Raw genomic sequence first — 20,464 nt, forward strand, 5'->3', positions numbered from 1 at the left:
TTACAGATTACATTACCAGCCTGACAACTACATTGATTAATGAATTACTTATTCTTTAATTGTCTCACAATTAAGTCTGTCTATTTAATGAATCTGGCTGGTTTCCATTCGTGCAGGTTGTGGCTTTTTTAAAAATGGTTTTGTGAATTCATCACAAAATGCTCAATAACAGATTAATTCAAACTACAAAATGATTGTCACACTGAAACTATTGATTTTGAAACTCCCAACAATATGTGTCAGTTCCGATCAAAGATCTTTGAGCTGAAAACCACAGGAAGCTGTCAGTTTCTGGGAGATTTTGGGGTCCTGGGAAGCCCAGTTGGACATTGATACATTTCACTCTGTTCACAGTGACAATGTGGGAATGAAACCCAGACAAACCCCTAACTGACCCCCACCAGAATGGTAACACGTGCACACACGATGGGCTGGGGTCACAATTCATGACCTTTTCATTTTAACTGTCCCACCCCCTCCATTCTGCCCCCGTCCTGCCCACCAATCCTTTCCCTCCTCACATGGGGGTTTAATATCGACAGCATTTCCTTCACTGTTTCGGAATCTACGCTCCTAAATGTCGCATATTAATTGGAGCTGCTCTCGGAATCCTCTTTTTATAATGCAGACCTGAAATAAGGGAAGAGTTTCTCAGTGAAGGTGTCAGTGAAAGTGTGGAGAACGGACATATCATCAGCATCGTAAAAGCTCACCTGTCCCCCCTCATAGTCCAGGAAAACTCCGATGTTCCTGGGATTCACTCTGGGGGTCAGGGGGACTAACGGGCTTTCCAGAGCTCCGTATCCATCCCCGTTTCTCAGACGCAGCGCCCAGTAATCATGTTCGGGGCCCAGTGTGAGATCCGCCTTCCTATTGCCTGACTCTCTGGCCACACCCACCTCCCAGTCAGTCTTGTCCCCGACCTCCACCTCCCAGTAATGTCTCCCCGACGTGTGTCCCTGCGCCCCCAGGGAACAAAGAGTCTCACTGAACCTCTCCAGGTTATTAGAAACCAGCATGGTCGTACTGATTTTCACACTGCTCCGCTGCTCAGACAGGACGAGCTGACGACGCTCTGTGGTCGAGACCAAGGTGGGGGAGGCTGAGACTGGGGAAATAAAAAAAACATCCGGGTAAATATTTTACACAGTGGATGGATACAGATGAAAGTCTGATGTCTGTGTAACTGGACCCGCCCTCCCCACCATCACCCTCCGCCCCCCCCTCCCCTCCCCACCATCACACCCCAAACCCCCAGTCCATAGTTGCTGCAGCATTGAATATTACTGACTGATGACAGTGAACTGTTAGATACATTGCCGTACAAAGCACACAAGGAGCAGCAGTGGGTCAGTCAGTCCATCAAGCCTGCTCCTCCAGTTAATAAGAGCATAATTGATCAAACCTGCATCCTGCCTTCTTCCACAGTTAAAGGTGTGGGTCGGTGGATTGTCCGTGGTAAATTTCCCCTTAGTGTCCCAAGGTGCGTAGGTTAGAAGGATTGGCCCTGGAAAATGTGTGGGGTTACGGGATGGGGCGGGGGAGATATTCAGAGTCAGTGCCGACTCGATGGGCCGAATAGCCTTTCTGCACTATAAGGGTTCTACAATAATCTCTCACGCTCTTGCTTACCAAGATTTTACACACAAAGAACAAAGAACAAAGAACAGTACAGCACAGGAAACAGGCCCTTCGGCCCTCCAAGCCTGTGCCGCTCCTTGGTCCAACGAGACCAATCGTTTGTATCCCTCCATTCCCAGGCTGCTCATGTGACTATCCAGGTAAGTCTTAAACGATGTCAGCGTGCCTGCCTCCACCACCCTACTTGGCAGCGCATTCCAGGCCCCCACCACCCTCTGTGTAAAAAACGTCCCTCTGATGTCTGAGTTATACTTCGCCCCTCTCAGCTTGAGCCCGTGACCCCTCGTGATCGTCACCTCCGACCTGGGAAAAAGCTTCCCACTGTTCACCCTATCTATACCCTTCATAATCTTGTACACCTCTATTAGATCTCCCCTCATTCTCCGTCTTTCCAAGGAGAACAACCCCAGTCTACCCAATCTCTCCTCATAGCTAAGACCCTCCATACCAGGCAACATCCTGGTAAACCTTCTCTGCACTCTCTCCAATGCCTCCACGTCCTTCTGGTAGTGCGGCGACCAGAACTGGATGCAGTACTCCAAATGTGGCCTAACCAGCGTTCTATACAGCTGCATCATCAGACTCCAGCTTTTATACTCTATACCCCGTCCTATAAAGGCAAGCATACCATATGCCTTCTTCACCACCTTCTCCACCTGTGTTGCCACCTTCAAGGATTTGTGGACTTGCACACCTAGGTCCCTCTGTGTTTCTATACTCCTGATGACTCTGCCATTTATTGTATAACTCCTCCCTACATTATTTCTTCCAAAATGCATCACTTCGCATTTATCCGGATTAAATTCCATCTGCCACCTCTCCGCCCAATTTTCCAGCCTATCTATATTCTGCTGTATTGCCCGACAATGCTCTTCGCTATCCGCAATTCCAGCCATCTTCGTGTCATCCGCAAACTTGCTGATTACACCAGTTACATCTTCGTCCAAATCATTTATATATATCACAAATAGCAGAGGTCCCAGTACAGAGCCCTGCGGAACACCACTGGTCACAGACCTCCAGCCGGAAAAAGACCCTTCGACCACTACCCTCTGTCTCCTATGGCCAAGCCAGTTCTCCACCCATCTCGCCACTTCTCCTTGTATCCCATGAGCCTTAACCTTCTTAACCAACCTGCCATGTGGGACTTTGTCAAATGCCTTACTGAAATCCATATAGACGACATCCACGGCCCTTCCTTCGTCAACCGTTTTTGTCACTTCCTCAAAAAACTCCACCAAATTTGTAAGGCACGACCTCCCTCTTACAAAACCATGCTGTCTGTCACTAATGAGATTGTTCCGTTCTAAATGCACATACATCCTGTCTCTAAGAATCCTCTCCAACAACTTCCCTACCACGGACGTCAAGCTCACCGGCCTATAATTTCCTGGGTTATCCCTGCTACCCTTCTTAAACAACGGGACCACATTCGCTATCCTCCAATCCTCAGGGACCTCACCCGTGTCCAAAGAAGCGACAAAGATTTCCGTCAGAGGCCCAGCAATTTCACCGCTCGTCTCCCTGAGCAGTCGAGGATAGATGCCATCAGGCCCTGGGGCTTTGTCAGTTTTAATGTTCCCTAAAAAACCTAACACTTCCTCTCTTGTAATGGAGATTTTCTCTAACGGGTCAACACCTCCCTCCAAGACACTCCTGGTTAACACGCCCCTCTCCTTCGTGAATACCGATGCAAAGTATTCATTTAGGATCTCCCCTCTTCCCTTGGGTTCTAAGCATAATTCCCCTCCTTTGTCCCTGAGAGGTCCGATTTTCTCCCTGACAACTCTTTTATTCCTAACGTATGAATAGAATGCCTTAGGATTCTCCTTAATCCTTCCTGCCAAGAACATCTCGTGACCTCTTTTTGCCCTTCTAACTCCCCGTTTGAGATCTTTCCTACTCTCTCTGTATTCCTCCAGAGCTCCATCTGTTTTCAGTTGCCTGGACTTAACGTACGCCTCCCTTTTCATTTTAATCAGATCCTCAATTTCCCTGGTTATCCACGGCTCTCGAATCCTACCTTTCCTATCTTTCCTTTTTACAGGCACATGCCTATCCTGCAGCCTTATCAATAGTTCCTTAAAAGACTCCCACATGCCAGACGCGGACTTACCCTCGAACATCCTCTCCCAATCAACATCCACCAATTCCTGCCTAATCCGGCTATAGTCAGCCTTCCCCCAATTTAGCACCCTGCCCGTAGGACAGCACTCATCCTTGTCCATTACTATCCTAAAGTTAACAGAGTTGTGGTCACTATTTGCCACATGTTCCCCTACCGAAACTTTGACGACCTGACCGGGCTCATTTCCCAAACCTGTGCTTTACAAATACTCAAAGTCTCGGCTTCTGCTATCTTTATCGGAACAGAGATTCAAAGATTCACGACCTTCTGAGAGAAAACATTTCACCTCATCTCTCTGCTTACATATTTTCCCTACGAATCATACAAACAAAGAGCAGCACACGAGGCCATTCAGCCCCTCCAGCCTGCTCCAGTGTGTACAGTAAATACAGCGTCTCAATCTCATCACTGTCCAGAGAGGCCCATTTGCAAGGTCTGAGTGTCTGGGTGTCAAATTAAGACATTCTGCCGCCTTCATTCTCACATCCCTCTGTGGATTGTCACCCTGTCGGCTTGGAGAGGCTGTGTGCTGCGACTCTGCCTTCAGTAACATCATCAGGAGTTCTTTGCCCCCACCACCCCCATGGGCACCCATGGCAGCAAGGTCAGTTGGGGGGGAGGGGGGGAGGTGCCACACAAAGTGCAGTCCAAAGAGCCCACGATGCCAGAACAAAGGAAGACTCTGCAGCTCTGGGACTGCCATGGCTGGGAGGGGGCTGAAGATGGTCCCAGTCATTGTGGTTTGACACATCACCAAATTCTGACCACCAACCCGTGAAGATCTTGTGACGGTGACACAAGACCTCCCCGTGTGCATCAAAGGCAGAGTCGCTTTCTACCAGGGTCCATTTGTCAAGTCCTGTGGGGAAGGGGAATTGGCAAATTAATGGGGTCGGGGCAGTGAACCCAGGAGTCCCCCCGAGTCAAGAACACAAGATACACGCGCATGAAGGTCACTGGACACCTGTATTGGGACTGAGCTGCCTTTGGACAGCAGCAGCGGTTACTGAGCACTCCAGAAGATAGCCTCTGCTTGCCTCAGATGGTGAGGGGGGGTCAGAAAGGGTGCCCTCAAAATGGCCTGTCCCACTTCCTCCTTGTTGGGGAAGTAAACCCTGCTGGATCCCATCTTCACTGTCACAGAAAGAAAACGTTAGCTGCTCCAACTCGGGACGTTGCAACACTGGAAGACAATCTCAAGCACGACTGACCAGAAAGAAGAGGTGCAATGAGCTGTCAAGTCTTGAAATTGACCTCGGTGCCCTCGGTGAGACCCACCTCCCTGGGGAGAGACACCTGAAGGAACAAACTGGGAATATACCTTCTGCTGGAGAGGGCAGGCTGACAGTGACTCGAATATCCATGGAGCTGGTTCTGCCACTGGGAATTGGATGTGGGATACTCAACCAAAATTCCTCAATTGTATCCATGAAATTCCATCCAGAGCTCAACCATAACCAATCTACCAGGATCATCGGCACAAAGGCCCCAGTGCAGATGTTCAGAAAAAGTTCTATTCTGACCTGCCAGTCCAGAGAAAGAAAATAACCATTCTCCCGGGGCAACTTAATTGCCAGTGTTGGCCATGACTCCAATTTCTGGAGAGAATCCAGTGGGAAAAATAGCGAGAAGTCCACCCTTTCCTCCTGGCATCTCGGTGCCCTCCTGCCAACAAAGTTCACTCAGCATGGCATCCTTAGAAACAGGAAGAAGTCTCACAACACCAGGTTAAAGTCCAAAAGATTTATTTGGTATCACGAGTTTTCAGAGCAATGCCCCTTCATCAGGTGAGTCACTGAGGAAGGAGCAATGCTCCGAAAGCTCGTGATACCAAATAAATCTGTTGAAATTTAACTTGGTGTTGTGAGACTTCTTACTGTGCCCATCTCAGTCCAGCGCCGGCATCTCCACATCATGGCGACTACCGACTCCTTATAAACAAACACCCACTTCCGTCAATAAGACAAATACAAACCACATGAAAGTATCAAAGATCAAAGCACTATCTCTTCCTGGATTACGTCGTTGTTCCAGTCAAAGACCGAAGTGATGTCTGTGTCACTCGATCCATGTGGGGGACTGATGCCTGCCAGACAGATCATCGACTGATGCTGAGTGTCCACCCAGCACCAAGACATCACAAGACCCTGAACTCCAAGAACAAGATCATTGTCTCACCCCTAAAGCTGCCAGACCAAAGAGAGGAAATCCAAGCATAGCTCACAGCCAACCGGCTAGGTTACCCCAAGTGCAACGGAATTTCCGAACTGTGGGATCAAATGAAGCCAGCTGCGTGGGATGCGTGCGTTCCCAACCATCGCCGAGCCTCATGGTCACCAGCATTGGTTCAATGAAAATGATGCTGAAATACGTGACCTCCTGGAAGGAAAAGGCTCAGTGCTCATTGCCTGACAGAACAATCCAAGAGGCAGCGTTTCCAACAGTTCCAGACGGACAGCCAAGGACAAACCCGGAAGAGATAGGTGGAGTGGGAAGAGAAAGTCCAAGGGATCCAATGAAATGCTGACCTTCCTGACGTGCAAAGCTTTTTCGAAACAATCCATGGACCCAGGTCAAATGGACAAAGTCCCCTTCACTGACAGGATGGAGTTCCTCTTCTGAAGGGTGACAAAGCCACCCATCGATGCTGGAAAAGACATCTCCCATTCCTGAATCCACAGCGACAGGTGTCAGCGGCTGCAGGCTGTCCCCCAGATCCTGTGGCCGAATCCATGGGTGAGTCACCATCGACGGGAAAGCTGCAACAAACTATCAAACTGATGGGAAACAACAAATCCCGCGGCCCGGAAGGTATTCCAGCTGAGAGTGTCAAAGCCAGCAGAGTTTGCCTCACATCAGAACTCCATGCCCCTCATCCAATTTGCAGGATATAGAAATTCCCTCGGTTCAAGAATGAGATCTTCAAGAAAGGAGATAAGTTAGGCTGTGGAAACTATCGAGGTATTTGTGCATTGGAATGAAACGTGACTTTACCTGGGTTTGGGGCTCAGTTGAGATGTCTATTTCCCAGCAGGCCTGAGGAGTTCCGCGCATATGCAGAGCGGTCACATGACCAGCTGCACATGCTCTGTGCCCTTCCTTTGGGGTTTTCTTTTCTGTTGAGCGGTCATTGGAAACGTGCTTGACTGGTGAAAACCACAGTCACAGGACCCAGCATAGGCCTGGGAAAAGGGAATTTCTTCTGGCATTGTGGGCTCTTTGGACTGCACTTTGTGTGGCACCTACCGTCCCCGCTCCCCCCACCCCCCAGTGACCTTGCTGCATGGGTGCCCATGGGCGGGGGGGGGGGGGGGGGGGTGGGGGCAAAGAACTCCTACACCATGGATGTAACCAGGCAAAGAGAGGAAAGGAATGAACGAGAGGAGAAGAATAAACCTCCTAAAAGACTTGAAGGACAGCACTGGGATAAAGATACCACCCAGAGACAGAGAGAGAGAGAGAGATCATTTGGAGGAAGAGAGAGAGACCACCAGGAAAGAGAGAGAGACCACCAGGAGAGTAATAGACGGAGAGAGAGAGAGAGAAAGACAACCTGGAGAGATAGGGAGAGAGACTGACCACCAGGAGATACAGAGAGAGAGAGAGACCACCAGGAGAGTAATAGAGAGCGAGAGAGATAGAGAGAGACCATCTGGAGAGAGATAGAAAGAGACCATCTGGAAAGAGAGAGATAGAGAGACCACCAAGAGAGAGAGAGGGAGAGAGAGACACAACCTGGAGAGATAGGGAGACAGACTGACCACCAGGAGACGCAGAGAGACAGCGAGAGAGAGACCAACAGGAGAGTAATAGAGAGCGAGAGAGATAGAGAGAGACCACCTGGAGAGACCACTGGGAGAGAGAGAGAGAGAGAGACCATCTGGAGAGAAAGGGAGAGAAAGAGAGATAGAGAGAGACCACTGGAAGAGAGAGAGAGAGAGAGAGAGACCATCTGGAGAGAGAAAGAGAGAGACCATCAGGAGAGTAATAGAGAGAGAGAGAGAGAGAGAGACAACCTGGAGAGATAGGGAGAGAGACTGACTACCAGGAGACACAGAGAGAGAGAGAGAGACCACCAGGAGACAGAGAGAAAGAAAGGGAAAGAGAGACAACCAGGAGACACACAGAGAGAGAGAGAGAGAGATCACTAGGAGAGAGAGAAAATGAGAGAATTCACCAGGAGACACAGATAGAGAGAGACCATGAGAGAGAGAGAGAGAGACATTGGGAGACAGAGGCCTGGATGAGGACCAGAGGTTCCAGGCAGCTAATGTGCTTCTGTGTGCTGGATCCATGTAACTGGGGCTCACTGAGGCCCTGGGGAGTTGGACAAACCCGGACACAAGTTCTCCTGAATCACCTACTTCCTGTGGCTGAGGAAATGCTCCCAGAGACAGTGTGGTTCTCCTTCGAAAGGAACCTCCAGCATAGTCTGTGCTTCCCAGACAAATCCAAGGAAAAGGTTGAGAACAAGACCAGGAACTTTTGATTGGCCTAATCAAACTGACCAAATCATTTGACTCAGTAAATCACGAGGATCGATGGATTGTTCCCCAGACATTTGGATGGTCATCACAATCCTGCCGTTGATGATATTATTGTAACTGTCAGGAGTGGGAGATCTGAGACAAACACTTTCTAAACCTGCTCCAGTGTCAAACAGTGTAACAACCTCCCAGACTATTCACAATCTACCTGTCAGGAGTTATTCACCTCATCAAAGATCCTCTGCCCTCTGGTATGAATATTAAATAGCATCTTGATGGAAGACTTTTTAACCTCAGTTGCCTCTGTGCCAAAACTAAACTGACCACCATAGACGTACATGATCTACGGTTTACGGAAGACTGCAGTGTCGGTGCCCTCTCTGCACCAGACTTGCAAATTATCCCCCTTGAGCTCTTCAATTCTCCATGCAAAAAACTTGAGAGTGACCAAAAACTTAAATAGCAACCCAGACCTGCCAATCAAATATTTCACCTGCCATATATATTGAAGGAGAGACTCTGTGATACATTGGCAGCCATCTTTTTCAATATTGGTGAGGAGATCCAACACTGGCTCAGTTGCCCCAGCTCAGCTTCCTACAAAGTAGAGGAGGGAATGTGTAACAACAAAGACATCGGTAAGAAGTCTCACAACACCAGGTTAAAGTCCAACAGGTTTATTTGGAATCACGAGTTTTCGGAGCGCTGCTCCTTTGTCAGGTGAGCGGAGGTTAGTTCACAAACATGGCATCGATTTGTGCAAAGGCACAATTGCAAGATATTTACAGATTAGAATGTGAAGAGTGGTTGGAATGCGAGTCTTTACAGGTAAGAACAGTATGTGGAGAGAAGGATAATCATAGGTTAAAGAGGTGTGAATTGTCTCAAGCCAAGACATTTGGACTTTAACTGTGAGACTTCTTACTGTGCCCACCCCAGTCCATCTCCACATCATAACAAAGACCTCCACAAGTCAACAGAAGTCCTAGTCCACAGAGTGGCTGTTGTCACAACTCTCCTGCACTGCAGTGAGACCTGGACTGTGCATCATGATACACAAAACAGCTCGGGAAATTCCTTCGACAATATTCCCCAGATTCAATGGCAGGAACATCCAACAAACGCTCCAGCCTATCTTGAAGTCACCGCCACAAATATTCAGGAAAAACTCCAACAGATTCAACTTTGATGGACTGGACAGTGTCTGAATATCTGAAATGAGTCTCCCTCTGCCAGTGCCTGTTTTCTCAACTCGCAAATGACCAGCATTCCAGGGAAGGTTAGGAAAGCAATCACTACACAAAACACAACTCTGACATTCCCCTTGAAACCCGGTGGCATTGACATTAATGACTGGGAGGAGATTGCTGTCAATTGTTCAAATTGGAAACAACTTGTCCATCAAACCGCATCAACCTTTGTATCCAAAGTGAAGTCCCCGATGCTGCTGCACTGGTGATCTGTACCCAATAACAGGCAGCACCTTCGGGAGAGGGAGGGCGAGAGTCGGAGACTGCACAGAGAGTGGACACCAAGCTGGGGAGTTTCTTACCTGGAGAGGTGATCCGTTTCATTGCCTTCCACACTGGGTAGAGAAATGGGTCTCGGAAGCCTGCGTATTTCTCTGTTGGAAACTCCAGTATCTCTACATCTTCACTCCCCTCATCATCTTCCCCATCTTCCCCTTTATCCAGGTAGCTGTGTGAATGGGATTGATTTAATCACTCTCTGCTGGATACAGACTGTGATCACAGTGTAAAACCCTGTGTGAGTTTGGATTAGATACTCACCTTTCTCTCAATCTTTTCAGTTCCTGTGGGACAGAAAATCAGAAACATTTAATAAATATACACGCTGCTGTTTAGATTGTAATGTTCAATTATGTAGAATCAGTGATTTCAGTCAAATGTGAAGGGATCTAATGGATTCCAGTGATGTGATCCCATGTCAGTCACCCCACCTCATGAATACACGCAAACCAGCCTCCCCTCCATTGACTCTGTCTACACTTCCCGCTGCCTCGGCAAAGCAGCCGGCATAATCAAGGACCCCACACAACCCGGACATTCTCTCTTCCAACTTCTTCCATCAAGAAAAAGATACAAAAGTCTGAGGTCATGTACCAACCGACTCGAGAACAGTTTCTTCCTTGCTGCTGTCAGACTTTGGAATGGACCTACCTCGTATTAAGTTGATCTTTCTCTACACCCCAGGTGTTGTAACACTACATTCTCCTCTCCTTTCCTTCTATATGAACGGTATGCTTTGTCTGTATAGCACACAAGGAACGATACTTTTCACTATATACTAATACATGTGACAATAATAAATCAAATCAAATTGACAGTTTTCCTCTGCTGCTGAGGACTATGAAGGTTCAAACGATCAGTTCCTTATTGTTTCTGATCTCTATTTTCCCATAAAATTCACTGATCCTCTCTGTTCGTGTCACCCTGACTTGGTGACAGCGATGTTATTCTTAACCCCAACATCCCCTCGATACAGGGATAGCTGGAGCCCAATCTGAGCGTCAGTGAGCAGGTTATTCCTGTGTAAACGCCACTTGATAGCAGTGTGGACATTTTCTCTCACACTGCTAATGGGGGGGTAATTAGCCGGATTGGATTTCCTCTGACTTTTGTCAAGAAATTCATACCTGGGCATTTTTCCACATTGCTGGGGAGATTCCAGTGCTGCAGTCCGACTGGAACAGCTTGGTTGGCGTTGATTCTGGAGCACAAGTCTTCCGTACCATTGCCAGAATATTGTCAGGGCCTTTGCAGCGAGCACCTTCAGCCGTGTCTTGATGTCATGGTGAGTGAATTGAACTGGCTGAAGGTGTGAGGCTGGGACCCTCAGGAGGAGGCCGAGGTGGATCATCCACTCAGCCCTTCTCGCCAATGATGATTGGTTCAGCTTTGGTTTTTACACTGATGCTCCTTCATCATTCCGGACGGAGATATTTGTGGAGCCTCCTCCTCCAGTGAGTTGTTTCATTGATTCATGATTGGATGTGGCAGGACTGCAGAACTCAAATCCCATCCGTTGGTTTTGGGATCACTTGGCTCTTGTCACATGCTGCCTCCGCTATTGAACATTCATGTAGTCTTGTGTTGTCGCTTCACCAGACTGACACCTCATTTTTAGGTTTGTCTGGTGCTGTTCCTGGCAACAAACATATGAAAAATGGCCATTCAGCCCCTTGAGCCTGCCCCGCCATTTAATAAGATTGTGGCTGATCAAATCGTAACTTTGAACATCCCGTCGACTCACCGACAACCTATCACCCCCTTGCTTACCCAGAATCTACCCATGTCTGCCTCAAAAACATCAGAGTCTACCTCCTTTGCCTTTTGAGGAAGTGACTTACAAAGACTCACGGCCCTTTAACTTTGATCTCCATTTTAAATGGATGATCTTATTTTTAAACAGTGACCCTAGTTCCAGATTGTCTGACGAGAGGAAACATCCTCTCCACCTCCACCCTGTCAAGACTCCTCAGGTTCTTATAGCTGGAATGTTACGGACATTCACGTTGGTGGGATTTTCCCATCCCGCTCCAGTGAATGGAGATTTGGCTGGACGCCAAATTCTCCGACTTCGCTGCAGTGGGAGTGTCGTGTGAACGGCCGGTAAGATCGCACCCTCTGAGTGGGAATTTTCGGCTTCGCTCAAATCCAGACTGGAAAATGTTGCCCGAGGTCAACAGACATTCCCTTTCTCCGCCCCCTCGCCCACTCCAATTCCATGGCAGGCGGGACCGTAGAATTCCAGCGTATATAGAAACATAGAAGATCGGAGCAGGGGGAGGCCATTTGGTCCTTTGAGCCTGATCCGCCATTCATTACCATCATGGCAGATCATCCAACTCAATAGCCTAACCCTGCCTTTCCCCATAACCTTTGATCCCATTCGCCCCAAGTGCTATATCTCGCCGCCTCTTGAATATGTTTCAATCAAGTTGCCTCTTCTTCTTCCAAACTTCAACAGATACCAATCGAGGTCCTTAAAAGACAATATTAGTTCAATAAATCGTCCCTGCACTGCTTCCAATGTATTTATATTCCTCCATAAATAAGTTGACTCCTACTGTACACAATACTCTAGATGTGGTCTAACCAATGCCCTGTACAACTGAAGCATTACTTTTGTATTCAATTTCATCACACTAAATGATAACATTCTATTCGCTTTTCTAAATACTGGCAGTACCTGCCTCCTAGCCTTCCACGTTTCATGCACTAAGATACCCAAATCCTTCTGTATCTCAGAGCTCTGCAATCTCTCACCATTTAGATGAGAAGCTTCTTTTTTATTCTTGCTGCCAAAATGGATAATTTCACATTTTCCTGTATTATGCTCTATTTGTCAGACCTTTGCCCACTCACTTAACCTTTCTATATCTTTTTTGTAGTCTCCTTCTGTCCTCTTTGTAAATTAAACTGATTATCAATATGTCTTTCTGAGAAGATCCGATTAGTTCTCCCTTTATACACCACCCTACCATGTTGTTCCTGTCAGGAGGCCTGGACACGACTCCCACAAGTGACCTCTTGCCTTTACTATTCCTCATCTCCACCCAAACCGTTTCCGCATCCTGGTTTCCATAATCTCGGTCATATCTATCAATTGCGCTAATACATTATTAACTTACAGACACACTTCGCCACCTTTTCCTTGCTTCTTGACCTTTCTAAATATCTGAAATCCTTCAATATTCAGGTCACAATCCTTGCCTTCTGCAGCCATGTCTTTGTAATGCCTATCAAATGGTATTTATTTATTTCTAAGTACGCTCTCAGTTCATCTGTTTTGTTTTCAATGTTTTGTGCAGTCAGATACAGAGTTTTTATTTTTATCCTCTCATTATTTTTGTAACCTCTATCTCATTGGTGATTTACTGTTCAATTTGGACTCTCTATCCCTTCTGTCATGGTCTGTTTTTCATTTCATGTAAGAATACTTTTCTCTTTTGCCTGGTTGCTTCTCTTTCATTGACCATACCTTCCCAGATCTGATCCCTTGTCCCCACTATTTAACTTAAAACTCTCTCTACTTCCCTTGATATGAGGCTCGCTAGGACAGTGGTCCCAGCACGGTTCAGGTCTAGACCATCCCAATGATACAGGTCCCTCTTTCTTCAGTTCTGGTGCCAGTAATCCACGAACTCGAACCCACTTCTCCCATACCAGTCTGTGAGCTTCCTGCATTCTTTATTGAAGCAGGGTGGATCCCCTGGTTTGATGGTAATGGTAAAATTGTGGATAATGGGAGAGTGGGGACATGCTGGACCATGAGGTTATAGATTGTGTTTGAATACAATTCTGCTGATAGCCCAAAGAGCTTCATAAAAACACATTGAGTCTTTCCTGTGAGATATAACCTTTTGGTTCTGATAAAATTCTTTTTAGCATTTTATTGAATCTTCTTAATTGTCTCTAAGCCTTATTAAAATGGGGAGACCTGAACTCTGTACATTATTCCAAGTGTGATCTAACTTTGGTTCAATTCAGGTTGATAGCATCTTCTCAACTCACGCGTGTGTGTGTGTGTGTGTGTGTGTCTGTGTGTGTGCGCATCTGTACTTGTGTGTACAGTTTTTGCGTACCTGCATATGTGTGCGTACCCTGCGTGTGTGTAATTACATGTAGATGTTACCTACATGTGTGTGTCTGTGTGTACCTGAATCTCTGTGTATATATACCCTGCGTGCCGTATGTATATGTGTGCATGTGTACCTGTGTGTACCTGTGTGTGCCTGCATGTGTGTGTACCTGTTGACATAAAAAGAAAATTGAGCAGGAGAGGAAACAGATTCTCCATTAGCTCCCAAAAGGTATTTCCAATTGTCGAAGTCTGGAAGCCTCTCCAGATGACCTTCTATTCTCTGGTTTGTCTCCAATGGATCTGGTTTCCTCCCAGTCCAGGCCACCCTCCACCTATCTGGTTTGAATGAATTCTGATTGTCATCTTAAACATTCCTGACAAGACTGTTTCTGTCTCTGATTCCAGTGCACCCATCTCTTCTCTCCCAATCCTTTTCTTTGCCCATTCACTCTGCTTCCAGTTACACTCCAGTCAGTGGAGGTGCTGAGAGTATGGGACCACCTCGCTGACATCCTGAACTCAATCCTGACTGATCCCTGTGTGTCCTCAGTTATACTGCACACTGTGCATTGTTGTCATGGGGTTTGACCCTATCATAAAATGCAGTTTACAATCACCCCACTAACAGTTTGGGGATTGGATTATAAAGGGTCACCTTGAGAAAGGAGACGCTGTCTTGCTGCTCGATGTCGACACAAAGGTTCGCTATCTTCCCCTCAAGTGAAGTCAGTTCCTCTTCAATTCTTCTCAGATTCTCCTCCATTGGTTGCAGATCTTCCTCCTTTTGTTTCCTCAGCTCTTCGATTAAATGTTTCTCTTTGTCTTCAAGATATCGATGGATTTGAGCAAATTGTGTGGAGATGTCTTGCTCCAGGGATCCAGTGAGTTGCTATGACAGTGAGAGAGATTGTTTAAACAGCGGGTTGTTAAAGGGTTGCAGTGTTGAAAGGGATCTGAAGTCATACTCACCTCCAGTTCTGAAATCTCCCTCTGCTGCTGCTGTTTGAATTCACTTTGATTTTTCTTTTCCTTCTCCATGGAATCCAAGGATAATTTCAGCTGGTCCTAAAAATGGAATCAGATCTCAGCGTGATCCATTGTAATGTCTGCTGTTATATCACAAACTGTGAGGAGAGGTGTTCAGGGAGAGGTGTTAACATGTGGCACGAGCACTTTATAACCGGCAGAGTGAAAGGTATTGTATCAGACCAGGTACAGCTTCAAACCAACAACAGCTTCATGGTGTATAGAATATAGGATTTGATAGTTTAGACATTGTTAATTGTATAGTAATTGTGTTTGATTGTGGTGCTGGTATTGGGTTTTAAATGGGGATTTACTGTGCCTTTAAATAGGCACAGACTAAAACTGAGACAGTTGGGTTCGAGGATGCGTAGACCTGTCCGGGCTGAATTTTACACAGAGGCTTCTTTCACTGTCTGAGGAAAAGTCAGTTGCAACGCGACCAGCTTTAGTAAATGGCTGGTCTGCAGAGATATTGGGGACAATGGTCCCTCAAGCAGCGCAGCAGGCCGAGAGGCTTAAGCTGAGGCCGTTTAGCGGGCTCCCAATTGGGCGCCAGACCCTCTCTGTCAGCTTTGTGCCAGAAATCGGTGCGGAGCTGCATAATATATTCTGATTGTCAATTAAACATATTTTACATTTAATCAGCGGGCTCGGGACTGAAGTCTCGGAGCCTGCTCGCCTCTCTCCCTCCCTGCCAGGAGTGTTTCACTCCAGCAGGGTTTACAATAGCTCTCCACTTGCGGGGAGCTGGCAGCCCAACCGCGCTGGAGTGAAGTGAGGCCATCGAGGCCCCCGAGAAGGTCAGAGTTAAGGGGTGGTGACCCCTGCTCATTGCCAGCTTGGCAGTATCAGCCTGGCCCCCTGGCACTGCCCAAGGAGCAAAGTGCCAATGCCCAGGGGGCACCTGACACTGCCCACCAGGCATCGGGCAGTGCCAAGGCAGCGGGACCTAATGGGGGGCAATCAGTGGGGTGGGCTATCCCAGTGCCACTCTGCACTCGGCGGTGACAGAAGGAGGGATGCCAGCGATCGGGGCTGTGGGGGTGGGGGGAGAAATCGGGGCTGCGGGTGGGAGGGATGGTCGGGTTGGCGGGGGGGGCAAGATTGAGATGGGCTGGGGGCGGTGGGGAGATGTTCAAGGCTGACCCGGACATGTTCAAGGGGCCAATGATCGGGTCTGGGGGGGTGGCGGGGGAGATCGGATGGGCAGCCTTGCAGGGTCGTGGGGCTGGCTAGCGATCAAACTGGCCAGCGATCAGGAGGCCGACAGTGTGTGGCTACGATGGATGCATTGATCTTGGTGCTGACAGATCAGCGCATGCACAGTGGCCCACTCAGCGCTATGCTGCCAGCCTCTCCAGCGGGAATAGGCCCCTTCCCCGGATCTTTCAGGTGAATCACACTCTGGCTCTCTGCAGTGCACAGACTGTGGGAGATTCATTTTGAAAATCCTGCTGAAAAGAAACAGTGGGATTTACTTCAGTTTTTAACGTGAATTCGACACTTAGAATTTTTGGGGGGGAAATCACCCCATTAAGTTTAAATTTATTTATTAGTGTCACAAGTAGGCTTCCATTAACACTGCAATGAAATTACTGTGAAAATCCCCTAGTCGCCACACTCCGGCACTGTTCAGCTACACTGAGTGAGAATTTAGCATGGCCAATGCATCCAACCAGCACGTCTTTCGGACTGTGGGAGGAAACCGGAGCACCGGAGGAGACCCACGCAGACACGGGGAGAATGTGCAGGCTCCGCACAGACAGTGAATTGAACCTGGGTTCCTGACGCAATGTGAGGCAGCAGTGCTAACCACTGTGCCACCGTGCGGTATTACACCGTGGGAGGGTATTACCAAGGTGAGGGTTAAACCTCTGCCCCTTAGGGAAAGGAGATCCCACCTTCGAGTGCTGCTGGGATCTTTGGCAGCTCCACCAACATCAGAAGAGAGCAGTGGGCACTGCTCGGGCTGCCAGGAGTCCCACACGTGTCAAAAGTGGACACCGGATGGAAGGAAGTGCAGGATATTTGAATGGGGAAGGTTTGGACACCGTAGGTGAGGTGGGGCAGTGGGAACACAGGACATTCACACTGGCGGGATATTGGACGCCCTTCTGGGCGGCTGATATCCAACCCTTGGCTTCTTAAGAACATCCAGAGCCTAATATCTCTGCGGGACTCGCTCATCTGGGTGGGCTATAAACACCCAAATAAAATTCAACATTGGGGAGAGATCAGGCCAGCATAAAATTCCTCCCACAACACTGTAAATAAAAAGTGTGTTATTATTACACTATACTATGTTAATATACTTCAACAACTGCTTTTCTGGCTGGAATAACAGTCTAAAAGTGAATGTTGGAACCTAAGAAAATGGAAAACTACCCTCCAATATTCTCAGAGTCTGAACCATTTATACAATGAAAGAGTGATAAGAGTTTCGTAGGCATGGTTAGTAAGGTTGCAGATGACACCAAGATTGGTGGCGTAGTGGACAGTGAAGAAGGTTATCTAGGATTGCAATGGGATCTTGATCAATTGGGCCAGTGGGCTGACGAATGGCAGGTGGAGTTTAATTTAGATAAATGAGAGGTGATGCATTTTGGTCGATCGAAACAACGCAGGACTTACTCAGTTAATGGTAGGGTGTTGGGGAGAGCTATAGAAGAAAGTGATCTAGGGGCACAAGTTCATAGCTCCTTGAAAGTCACAGGTGGACAGGGTGGTGAAGAAGGCATGCTTGGTTTCATTGGTCAGAACATTGAATTCAGGAATTGGGACATCTTGTTGAAGTTGTACAAGACATTGGTAAAGCCACACTTGGAATGTACAGTTTTGGTCACCCTATTATAGAAAGGATATTATTAAACTAGAAAGAGTTCAGAAAAAAATTACTCGGATGCTACCAGAACCTGATGGTTTGAGTTATAAGGAGAGGTTGGATAGGGTGGGGTTTTTTTCTCTGGAGCGTAGGAGGCTTAGGGCTGATCTTATTGAGATCTATAAAATAATGAGGAGCATAGATCAACTGGATAGTCAGTATCTTTTCCCAAAGGTAGGGGAGTGTAAAACTCGAAGGCATAGGTTTAAGGTGAGAGGGGAGAGATACAAAAGTGTCCAGAAGGGCAATGTTTTAACATAGAGGGCGGCGAGTGTCTGGAACAAGGTGCCAGAGGTAGTAGTAGAGGCAGGTAGAATTCTGTCTTTTAAAAAGCGTTCAGACAGTTACATGGGTACGATGGCTGTTGAGGGATATGTGCCAAACGTGGGCAATTGGAACTTGCTTAGGGGTTAAAAAAAGGGGCGGTATGGACACGTTGGGCCGTCGGGCCTGTTTCCATGCTGTAAACCTCTATGGCTCAATGAATCTTTGTGTGGGCACAGGTTAAATCATGACCCAGGAGAAAAACAACATACGTGGCCTTGGTATTGTCACTATCGAACAGAAATCCAAAGAAAAAAGTAGAGTATTTTGTGAGCGAGATAGTTCAATGGTGGTGAAAGAAGATCATATCAGACAAGTCTGTGATCTAATTGAATGGTAGAGCAGAATCGATGGGCCAAATGGCTGACATCTTTATGGCCTTAAATAGTGATGAAGGGTTGGACCTTCTGTCCGGCTTCTTGGGTTAAATGTACAATTAATATGAAACAGTCAGCAATGGAGGAAACTTATTTAACGCCGCATTACACAACAGCTCGAGTTACCCACCCTCCCACTGTGTGCTATTGTCTCCCTGAATTGAAGACTGAACTCCAGGAATCTAATACGAGGCGACCCAGGAGAAAGAAAATCACAGGGACATGAAAAGAAAACAGCTTTTATTGTTTTTTCTTGGGAAACTTATTTGTATCAAAATATCACCGATGTTGGGAAATGACTGACAGTAAAATAAAATGAGCCAATCACTTGTTGAAGGCTCTCTGTTCATTTCCCAATTGGTGGGGAAGACAATGCTGATGAGGATTGACATGTGCATCGACCAATGGCTGAAGTCCGGGGGCGGGGTTTAGAGACAGGAAATCATGCGCTGAATTCTCCAGGGACAGAATCAGTTTCAGTGCGTTCCCCAACTCCAGAAATAATATCAACACAACACAGCCCGAATGAAGAAAGCTGAAACTTGGGACTGCCTTCATATAATGTCAGTGTAAATAGAGGCTGTAAAACCTTTCACACACTATTAACATTAACACTCACATTTCCCACTGCCAGATGCCAGCATTGAGCTGAAAGCGAGCAATCGGGCAGAGCAACATTTGACTATTAACGTATTACAGTCCCGGTTACAACCCAATAAACACCATGAACATGGAGACGGGTAACTCACTGTGTCCCCTTACCTTGTACCTTTCAACAGCCATTGGTAGAGTTGGGAATCTGTGGGCTAAATGTGGTAGTCATGATGTGGAGATGCCGGCGTTGGACTGGGGTAAGAACATAAGAACATAAGAAATAGGAGCAGGAGTAGGCCATCTAGCCCCTCGAGCCTGCCCCGCCATTCAATAAGATCATGGCTGATCTGACGTGGATCAGTACCACTTACCCGCCTGATCCCCATAACCCTTAATTCCCTTACCGATCAGGAATCCATCCATCCGCGCTTTAAACATATTCAGCGAGGTAGCCTCCACCACCTCAGTGGGCAGAGAATTCCAGAGATTCACCACCCTCTGGGAGAAGAAGTTCCTCCTCAACTCTGTCTTAAACCGACCCCCCTTTATTTTGAGGCTGTGTCCTCTAGTTTTAACTTCCTTACTAAGTGGAAAGAATCTCTCCGCCTCCACCCTATCCAGCCCCCGCATTATCTTATGAAGAAAAAATGGTTTACAGAAAATGTTTACAAAAAATCTCATTTACAGGTAATCAAGATGGAGACCACTCCATCTGACGAAGGAGCATTGCTCCGAAAGCTTATGGTATTTGCTACCAAATAAACCTGTTGGACTTTAACCTGGTGTTGTGAGACTTCTTACTGGGCTAAATGTGGGGCAGAGTCGAGACAACTGGCACAGATCAGAATCTCATCATTCTCACAGAACAGGATCAGATTCTCCCCGTGTTTCTCACAGAGACACTGCTCCCTCTCTGTGTCTCCATCCAGCTTCTCCCCGTGTTCCTCCTCCAGTTTCAGCTCCAGTTGGCTGGTTTTCTCACAGAGATTGGCCAGTACCCTGTTACTGGTGAAACTTCTCCGGGGGAGAAGCTGCTGACATTCCGGGCAGGACACAGCCTGACGCTGCTTTCCCCAACACTTCTGGATACAGGATTTACAGAAGTTGTGCTCACAGTCCAGCCGCACCGGCTCCACAAACAGAGACTGACAGATGGAGCAGGTTAAATCCTCACTCAGCGATAAGATGTGTTTACTGACGGCCATCTCCGTTGCTGCTCCTGCTTCTGTTATTCGCTGAACTTTCAGTTTCATTTCACGCAGTTTAGCATGAAATTCACTGAAAGTGCACTCTCATCATGCAAATGTGTCTTTGAACGCCCATTCCAAAACACAACGGCCAAATTCTTGGATCTGGGGATCGCAGATTGAAGATGAAAATCTGAAGAGAGTTCAGGTTC

General features: G+C 47.3%; 1 protein-coding gene across 1 annotated transcript; it reads right to left on the minus strand.

The window, feature by feature from the left end:
• Positions 1–68: 68 nt before the first annotated feature.
• On the minus strand, positions 69–20,464 carry LOC144496981 (zinc-binding protein A33-like). Its single transcript, XM_078217643.1, has 7 exons — positions 19,867–20,464; positions 19,234–19,277; positions 14,833–14,928; positions 14,519–14,752; positions 10,047–10,069; positions 9,809–9,954; positions 69–1,108 (listed from the first exon to the last, which is right to left on the minus strand). Exons 2-7 carry the CDS (start codon positions 19,252–19,254, stop codon positions 618–620), a joined length of 1,011 nt encoding a protein of 336 aa, XP_078073769.1. The 5' UTR covers positions 19,255–19,277; positions 19,867–20,464; the 3' UTR covers positions 69–617.

The sequence above is a fragment of the Mustelus asterias genome, chromosome 8 (genome assembly GCF_964213995.1).
Source record: "Mustelus asterias chromosome 8, sMusAst1.hap1.1, whole genome shotgun sequence".
NCBI lineage: Eukaryota > Metazoa > Chordata > Chondrichthyes > Carcharhiniformes > Triakidae > Mustelus > Mustelus asterias.

Coding starts and splice junctions, on each gene's coding strand:
- LOC144496981 (XM_078217643.1), bottom strand. CDS start 19,254: ATGGCTGTTGAAAGGTACAAG. Junction 10,070..14,518: donor ACAGCGTCTCCTTTCTCAAG/GTGACCCTTTAT, acceptor TCTGTCCCACAG/GAACTGAAAAGATTGAGAGA. Junction 1,109..9,808: donor GAAACGGATCACCTCTCCAG/GTAAGAAACTCC, acceptor TTATTTCCCCAG/TCTCAGCCTCCCCCACCTTG.